The sequence below is a fragment of the Otolemur garnettii genome, unplaced genomic scaffold, assembly GCF_000181295.1.
Source record: "Otolemur garnettii isolate 467f Iridium unplaced genomic scaffold, OtoGar3 scaffold00018, whole genome shotgun sequence".
Classification (NCBI taxonomy): domain Eukaryota; kingdom Metazoa; phylum Chordata; class Mammalia; order Primates; family Galagidae; genus Otolemur; species Otolemur garnettii.
The window spans coordinates 23,116,402-23,126,103 of record NW_003852413.1 but is presented as its reverse complement, the minus strand read 5'-3'; the positions used below and the strand labels follow the sequence as shown (position 1 = coordinate 23,126,103).

General features: G+C 40.3%; 1 protein-coding gene across 1 annotated transcript in view; it reads right to left on the bottom strand.

Moving 5' to 3' along the window:
* The window catches only part of KRT23 (keratin 23), a 12,707-nt gene that overhangs the window by 1,453 nt on the left and 1,552 nt on the right, over window positions 1-9,702 (bottom strand). The window contains exons 2-7 of the mRNA XM_003786372.2: window positions 5,298-5,380; window positions 4,496-4,652; window positions 3,028-3,189; window positions 2,821-2,943; window positions 1,038-1,258; window positions 226-257 (exon numbers count right to left, since the gene is read on the bottom strand). Coding sequence (XP_003786420.1) covers window positions 226-257; window positions 1,038-1,258; window positions 2,821-2,943; window positions 3,028-3,189; window positions 4,496-4,652; window positions 5,298-5,380 — 778 coding nt within the window. The remainder of the gene's footprint in view (window positions 1-225; window positions 258-1,037; window positions 1,259-2,820; window positions 2,944-3,027; window positions 3,190-4,495; window positions 4,653-5,297; window positions 5,381-9,702) is intronic.

Genomic DNA, 9,702 nt, shown 5'->3' with positions numbered 1-9,702 from the left:
TTTACTGCTTGCAAAGAGCTTTCACATATATTGAGGACAAACAAAAGCCCGCTTCATTCTGCTTCACCTAATTTGTTAATTGAAAATTCCTGACCATTTGGAAGTGAAATAATTTTTGAATACAGCATACTTGGGAGTACACTAAGGCTTATAACTACTACAGAACAGATAAACATGCTGATTCATTAAGAAAAAAAGAATAAAAAATAAAAGAAATTTTTTTACCTTTCATGCTCGACTTAGATTCCTCCATTGTCCTATAAAAGTGACAAAGGTTAAAGGTCACATAGTATTAGCAACAATTATACAAACTCAGAATGAACTAACTTCCTTCGTTTGCTTGTAAATTCTCAGCTCTCTAATGAGGATAATTATCTGAGCTCAGTAGTCTCAAGGTCATGAGTTAATGGGAGAACCTCCTGGGTCCAGAAGGGAGGGAGCACTGCCTCTCACTAATCCTGGAGTCTGGGGAGGCTTACAATATCGCCCCATTCTTTCAGCCAGCTGCAGGCTTTGCCTCCACTAGGAGCTTGTCTAAAGTCTAGGTCTCAAGCTGGCGAACCCTGAGCTTCTCAGATTGCTCAAGGTTTGGTCTGATGACATTTTATTTATGTAGTTTTCTTCTTTCTTTCTTTTTTTTTTTTAACTAACCCATTCTCTTAGGTCATAGAATGTCTGGTCTTTATATGGCCGAGTAGTCATTTCCTTGGGGTGTCAGACATATTAGACATTTCAATCTCTTATGAATCTTTTCCCACTGCCGTCTTCTTTTCATGAAGCCAAAATTGTGTGCCTTCCCACCAGGAAACACAATAGCCAAAAATTTCTCAAGTGTTTCCTTCTAAAGGTTTTAATATACTAATTTTAACTGTTCTAACTGCAAATCTTAGTGTCCTAGAAGTATTAGCTGATTAATTCACCCTAGCCGCTTAATCAAATACAACCTGATGGAGGTATCCTCCAGAGAAATTCAGCATGAACCTTTCTTTCTCTAGCGTGGCTATTGCCCAGACATGCCCCTCTCACACCAGACTTACCCTCCACTCTCTCCCTCCAGCAGCTGGCGGTAGGTGGCGATTTCCTTCTCCAGGTGGGTTTTGATGCCAAGGAGCACCTTGTATTCGTTGTTCTGACGCTCCAGGTCGTGGCGTAGTTGCATCAATTCCTCCTCATAATGCGAGATGATCTGCTGTATGTCCTGGAGCTGGCAGGCGCACCGAGACTGGGTCTCTGATAACATGTTTTCCAAAGCAGATTTCTGGAAGAGGAAGTGATATTTCTTTTGTTAACCAGTTGATGGCTCGATGGATTCAGTAGCACTTAGCATGTGCTGATTCCTCCTCTCAGTGTCCTAGGGTTTGCTGGGCATCTCTAGGTGACAAGGAGGTTGACTTACAGATTTGGGGCTGGGGAAGTCAGGAGTTGAGCAGTGTTGGGAATTTGGAAGCCCATTTTCTGAGCATAAAACCGTCATATCAGGGAGCTCTGGGTGACTCCGTGGCACACCGCAGCCTTTGTTTACTGTCTGCACTGCTCATCCAGACATGAGGCACCTGCTGCCTTGGTCTTAGCCATTCTTTACCTCCTCTGCTTACATTTCATCTCTGGCTAGATCGAAAACTCCTGGAAGAAGACAGCAACTGGGACTATTGTCTTTGTGTCTTCAGAGAAGGGCTGTCTTACCTCCTCCCATCCTTCATTTTTTTGTTACCATTTTCTCCACCTCTATATTTTGATCATTTGCATATTGACTGTCACTCCCACTAGAATACCAACTCTTTCATTACTGAATCCTTAGTGCTAAGAATACTATCTGACAGCAGAATGCATGAGAATGGGTGTATAAATGCCTTGCCCACTTCACAGAGTCATTGTGAAACAGTGTATGTTCAAGTATTTCGAAAGCTGCAAAACACTATAATTATTTCTGTGTTCATTATTGTCATCTATATAGTGCACATTTCTAAAATAGATAGACTCACAGCCAAGATACAATACACATTTTTAACATCTCTTTACCATTATGGATTAGTAAAACATAACACTTGCCATGGGCATCTGCAAAACAAATAAACACATGGTTTCCTTGCAAGACAGTGAGGGTGGAGAAGCACCCAGGAATTATATTGATGAATGATTAGAACATTCAATAGGCTGTAAAGGGAATTGAATGATAGACATTCCTTAATGAATTCTGAATGCTTATGATATGCATACAGAGCATTTTCATAAACCATTAGGATGATGGTTCACTTAGACAGAAGAACTTTGAGTTTGCTGGGGGTTAGGACACACATAATAATGGAGCAGTTCTTTGGTGTTAGATAGGCCTGGATTTGTCACCTGCCATGTTGGCACCAGAATTTCCGTATATGAGGAGTGGGGGAGTGCAGCCTGATTGTAAGTGGAGAGGGTGCTGATAGGAATTATGGGGATAGAATCTCCTAGAATCTCCCCACCCCAAAACATCACTGGTTTCACCATTGATCACTGATTAGCTGTGTGACCTTGGCCAATTAACTACTAAAGCTTTGGTTTCTTCATCTCTAAAATGAGGACACTAGGAGCTACCTGGAAAGGTTAATGTGAGGATTAATGACATTTAATATAATGAACTACTTAGCACATCTGGCACCATCTGGACACTCAGTTCATGACACCTCTTATGACCATTTTCATCATGTACAATTTGGATGCAAAGTAGAAAGTGAGAGATTGCCTCAAGGGAGTTTTTGGAATATAGGGGCCTAGGAGAGGAGTCATGGAAGAATTCATGGAGGAGGTGGTGTGGGACCTGGGATTCTCCCAGCCCAGACTCACCCTGCTGTACTGTGCCTGCAGGTCAATCTCTAGGGCCTGGAATGTGCGCTTCAGTTCATGGATATCACTTTGGTTGCTCGGAACAGCTGCTGGAGTGGCTATCTCCTGGGACATGGCCGCTGACTACAAGACAAGAGAAACAGAGGCATCAGCTTTGGGACCATGTGGACATGGAAACTTTGGGAAGTTTGAGCAATTGTTTTTTACCTGCTCTTTATACCAAGTGTCCAAGTCTTGATGCTTCTTCTTTATTATAAGTTCATATTCCTGCCTCATATCCTCTAGGACCTTAATCAGATCTTCACCTGGAGTTGTATCCACCTTCACATTGACCTGGAAGTCATTTGGCACATGATGCTCCTTCATTTCCTGTTCAGTAACAGAGACAGAAAATGAATCGGTTATGACAATCACAGGGCTGGATTGTTGCATTGATTGGCAGCAGTAAATGGAGCTTTTAAACATTCAGCTTACGTTGTTGCTACACTTTGGTCTGGTTTGGTTCCTCAGTTCTTTTTGATGGCAAAAGATTATAAGATTTTTTTAAATATAATAATTTTATAAGGAATAGCACAAGACAGGTAATCGATTGGCTTCTGTGATTACTGAAAGAATTGTGCTTATACAGTATGCAAAGTACTCTTTAGCAAATGTTCACTGGCAAAAGGGCTACACAATTAAGCAGTTGAATGTTTCAGGTTATAGGCCAAAGCTTTTAGGAAACAGTTCAGTGAACAAAAGTCTGAAAGCATTATGGCTTTAAAAATATTGTCAATGCCTTATGACTGTACAGCTGACGCCCATAGGATTTCATGGAAACCAAGCAGCCACAGGGAAGGTTTAATTAACAATCATTGTCTAACCAGCTATTCAGAAACCAGGCCCTTTGATGTTCTGAAGCAATTTTGTTTGCCTAAAATGGGAATTGTTTTTCTATCATTTTATCAGAGTCTCAGGAACTTCAGATGGATTGAAACTTTTTAGAAGTCAGTTAAGGCTGGGTGTGGTGGCTCACTTTCACACCTGTAATCCTAGCACTCCAGGAGGCCTAGGTGGGAGGACCATTTGAGGTCAGAAGTTCAAAATCAACCTGAGCAAGAGTGAGACCTCATCTCTACAAAAAAATAAAAAAATTAGCTGGACATGGTGGTGGGAACCTATAGACCCAGGAGTTTAAGGTTGCAGTGAGCTAGGCTAATGCCATGGTACTCTAGTCAAGGCAATAGAGTGAGACTCTGTCTCCAAAAAATAAAAAAAAAAAGAGATAAATAAAGCCATTTAGATGTTTCTGGAAAAATTTTAATTAAGAATTATATTTAGCAGAATCTGTAGCAGATTCTGTTTATTTTATTGTTCCCCAATTTGCTGCACATTGGGTCAATGAAAGAAGTTCAGTCTCACACATTTATTCTTCTAGTATCATGTTAACAAAACATTGTGTTGCAAAAATGTTGACCAATTCATCATTAATTGTAATTGCATTTTGGTTGTTATGTTGGACATGTGAGTAGGTAAACCTGAAATTGGAAAAAAAAAATTAAACACTTTTAGTGATTCTTGAGGTTGAAAGACATGAGGACTGGGACCCAGGTGGTGGTTTCTCACGCAGCTGAACTGTGCAGGTGAAGAGCTGTGCTCATTACCAGGCCCCGTGGAGGGGAGTCTTGAGTCCTACCTGTTCATGGCGCTTCTTCATGAGGATGAGCTCTTTCCTCATCCCCTCCACCTCCTGTTCCAGGTCTGTCGTGACAATGGTCAGATTGTCCAAGGTCTTTCGGAGGCCCTCGACTTCAATTTCCAAGTCTTTCTTAAAGGAGTGTTCATTTTCATACCTTTGGTTAGAAGGAAGAGAAGAGTGGGCCTCTTGCTGGGAGCCTATGGTCTTTGAAGGGATTCATCTTAATTTAGAGACGAGTCTCTTACTTTTCGTAGGAGACTTTTGTAAGGTTTAATGAGAGAAAATGAGTAAATATAGGTTGTCCTTTGTATGTCTGTTTCATGCTATGTTTTTCTGTGATGATGACTCAAAGTCAACTTTCACAGTGAGAAGAATAGAATAATAGACATAGGCCTAACACCTAGATTTAGCGACTTTTTAGCATTTTGCCATATTTGCTTCATCTGTATTCACTGCTGAAGTGTTTTAAGGCAAATTATAGATGTGATGACATTTCATCACTAAATACTTGAGCAAGTGTGTTTTAAGAAAAAGATGTTCTTCTCAATAAGTATAACATTTATCCCACCTGAAATTCATAACCACTCTTTAACATCATCTAAGTCTTCATTCATATTCAAATATCCCCAGGCTGTCTGTTTCATATCTGGTTCACTTAAGGTAGGGGCCATTTGCGTACCACACACTGGATCTGCTGTTTTAACTGTAGGATTTTAGATGAGGGTAATGGCAAGATGAGTTTTCTTTTAGTAAAGCCAGAAAACAGAACCCCACACGACACTGTGAAGAGGAGACTTACTTGAGGCTGAAGTCGTCCGCTGCCATCCTGGCATTGTCAATGAGAAGAATCATCTGGGCGTTGCTCATCTTCCCATCCACTATCTGTAAAACACACACCCACACACGGGAACTGCATTTGCCTTCTCTAATTTCCTGGGTAGTTGACTTATCAGCACAGACAACTGCTTTTGCTGTTGGTTAAGCAATGAATACCCAGTAAATATTTACTGAGCACAAATTGGGTGCAAAGCTGAGAATGATTTTATAGTAAGAATGCGACCTGCAGTCAGTTTCACCATCTTTTCTTATGCTGAGTTTTGACAGTCTGGGCTTGACACTGGAAGAGTGATATAGGAAGGGGAAGGATTTGTAATTCTTCTAAATGACTTCTCCTGTTTTAGGGGTATGAACATGTGATAGAATGTTCCTTACGCTCATCCACATCTGATGATGTTTAAAGGACTTTAGGTCCTCACTCTTTCTTCTCTTTAATTAAGTCATATACACATAGATCATGAATACATTTACGCATATGTGGGATACGATGTGTTGTTTTTTTTATACAATCTGATGTGCTTACATCAAACCAATCAACATAGCTTTTGCCTCATTTACTTGATTATTGTGTTAAAACATTTATGCTCTACACTTGATAGATTTGACTTGTACCCTTGCAATAGGTGTGGTCCTGCTGCTTACCCTCCCTCTATCAAACCTCCCCCCCTTCCCACTCCATTTCTCTCCTTCATCCTGGGCTATAGTTGTGATCTATCTTTCATAACAAAGTGTGAGTAAATATAACTTGGTTTCATAGAAGTACTGAGTACATTGGATACTTTTTCTTCCATTCTTGAGATACTTTACTTAGGAGAGTATGTTCCAGCTCCATCCGTGTAAACATAAAAGAGGTAAAGTCTCCTTACTGTGACTATTAGTTCACGTCTCTGAAAGTACAATAATTACTATTTTAGATGAACACAATTCTTACTTGTGATAATGTTCACATTTCCGATCAGGGTCACTGACCAAAGTTGACAAACTAATTTAAAATACATTTTGTAATAGTCATCACATAGCACAATTCATTTTTTATGCCCTAAGTGACCATAGCCATATGGTAACTTGTAAATATGTGTATGTATTTGTAATTTATTCTATGATGAGAAGGCTCTAACTGCAGCTGTTAAAATATTAACTACAATAATTCTTTACCATCGGAGGAAGCTGCAGCCTCCAGCTAAAGACTTTCACTAGATGGGTTATATAATTTTTTACCCTAAAAAGAAAAATATTATTGAAAGTGTTTACCCAAGCAATTGTGTGACTATATATACAGAGGGTGCTGAGAAATAGGTACACATTTTAAGAAAGGAAAAACTATGTTAAAATTGTAATATGCATTATATACTGATAACATTTGTTATCGTATATATCGTATCTTGTATCTCTTGTAATTGCAGAAATCAAATGTGACTTGAGTATTATAATTTTAATACTCTTTTCCTTTCTTAAAATATACTTTTTGGGGCACTGTGTATGAGTGCATGTATGTTTGTAAATACTTCTAGGTATGTTATAGTCAGAGAACTAGTGCACATACGGTGTATGTCGCTGTCTTTAAGAAAATGTCTTTTAGAAGTTGCCTCATTGTCAAAAGCATAATTAAGCTTTTGTACCAGGTACTGTGCTGCCCTAGGGTTTTCCTTCGTCCTGGTCTGTTTCTGGCCATCGGCAGGGATTTGGGCCAGTCAGTTCACTCCTGGGGCTTCAGTTTTACTGCTTGTTAAATAAGGAGTTTTTGTACTGGAAACGGGTGGCCTAGGTGTCCAGCTCTAAACTTCTGGGGTTTAGTTGGAGTCAGAGAATCCTGTGACATTCCCATGCATATGGTTAATTCTTTTATTTAGAAAGGATTTTCTTAGCACAGAGCTCTACCGCAATACAAAGGCACCTTTTAAAACTCCGGTCCTATTTAAAGCTCCACTGATTATGTGGAATTTGGCATCATGAACACACAATGGCAGGATTCAGAGGTGGTAGGAACCTGGGTCTGGAATCGCAGAGCAGGGCCTGGGGTCCTGCTGCAGCGTTCACCAGCCCAGAGAGCTGGACTGAGACACAGTTTCTTCCTCCATAAAATGGCAAGAGCATGAGCCACTTCATCAAAGAGTTAGGACAATTAGAAGAGATTAAATGACACGATGTTATAAGATACTATGTTCTTGGCATATGATGGTGTCAAAAATGGAAATTAAATTAGGTAAGGAAAATGCATTTTATACAATTTTCTTTTTAAACAATCTAGCACTTTTGTAATTAGAGCCAATAGCTGCATTGGATACATCCCTGGGTTTTATATGTTGGGTTGCAGCCTCCAGCTTTTGCTATGTGTGGTGGGAAGTTGCCAGGCTGGGTGCCCCTGCCCGGATTCCCTTCTTCCCTTTATGGGATTCCAAATGGTGCTGTGACTTCTTCCTTTGCTCTCAAAAAGGATGCTGTAGGTGCTTCCTCGTCTTTCTGCAGTGCTGCTCAGGGCCATTCTTCCCAACCCCTTTCCCTCCAGACCCCTAACTATTTGCATTATCTAAGTCTTACCTCTGTGTGCCCTGAGTTGCTCTATTTGACACGTACTGTGATGTATTGATTGATCTCTAGAGAAGCCTTGCCCTATATACTTCGCAGCATCAGACAATCAAAAATGCCATCTGTGGTCTTATTTGCCTTTTCTCAGTTAAATTAAATTAATGAATTAGATTCATTGCAAAGCCTACATCAAGCCAATCTTCTCAGAGTACTTCAGTGTGGGTTCTGAAATATGCTTGAGGATACAGCACATTTAAAACTATCTCCCACTGTTCAGGCTGACTTGATAACAGTACACATACTGTGATGCAACCACTATATTTGAGACAATTTTCATGGTCATAAATGGATAAAGATGGATGGAGAGATAATATATGAGACATAGGTTTTGCCTTGAATGTTGTAATTAATCACCTGAATTCTCCCCCAAGGCCCTGAGTTCTTTCTTTTAAAATCTAGTTGCCGTATTAGCTCAGTATTGTTGCTCCAGAGTGTGTGATCTCCTACCACAGAGAGGACAATAGAATGTTTGACGATAAGTCCCAAATGCCAAAGCAGTACCATTGAACCTCATTCAGGGAGTTTTATTTCTGATAGCTCTATGCATAGGTATGCAACTGGATTTGATTGATATTTGAACTCACTTTCTTGCTGACTTTTGGAGTAACATTTGCTATTCTTAGAGTGACAGTGCAGGAGAGCTGTGTCTACTCAGAGCATTTCATCAAAACCAGGAAGGGGCAGCCCCAGGCAAGTGTAGGATCTCTTTGGGCCTCTCCTCTGCAAATGGGGAGGTTGGCGCCCACGGATGACCTGTCCTTTAAGGAGTTGCGGTCTTCAAACGTAGAGAAAACACAGCATCTGAACTAAAAATCCAGACGAGTGGAATCTGAAGCTGTAGAAGCTCCCTCTTTAATCTCAGATCCCAGAATCTCTGGCCGTGGGACAGTGGGCAAGCTGCCCCACCCTCAGGATCACATCCACTCACTTTTCTCAATTTTGCTCACAAAAATTTGGACAACCATTCTGCCTCAGTCTCCTTATATATCAATTGGGATAAAAACACCTGCTTTACAAGAGTTGCAAGGATGAAATGAAATGATATGTATGAAATACGTGTCGTGTCGCATGATTACCAATGCAGATGTAATGCATTATCTTTATGTATCTTTTTGTCTGAGCGAGGCTAGTCAGCACCACACTGTGTGGAATTAACAAGGCCCCTGGAAACAGACATGGGTTAGACTCTCTCCCTTGCCTCTTCCTGGTGGCTTTGAATGGCTATGTCACATTCCTGAGCTTCACTTTCCTAACAGGTGTTGTTGGGGGAATTAAATTGGTGGTATAGAACATTTCTCTCATTGCAGAAAGCTCTCGAACAGTATTGAGGTGTGTACTGAACCCCCAACATGATGCCTGGGCATATAATAAGTGCTCAATGGCTCAGTAAACGTTTCCCTCCCTTTTCTCCCTTTCTTTTCTCTCCCCCCCCCCACTAGCTTGTAAATTATTTGACCAGGTCTAACCTCACATTTCTTTTGTGAATCATGTTCTCAGCTCTCCACTTGTAAAAATATTCTGTTCCCCCCATTCTAAAACCAAAGCAACTTTATTAAAAACAAAAAAACATCAGGAGGACTGTTGAGTCACCTTGTTTTTTCCATAAAGACAACCATGCAGTATATAGTTAAGGTAATTACACGGTCAGTTATTAGGTCGTTTATTCGATAATTAGGGTTCATTACAAGGACAGATTTATGTTATCTTGATTGGTCCTTCCTACATTCAAGCAAGGATGGCTGAGTGTTGTGAAATAATATGGTACAAACACTGGAAACCTG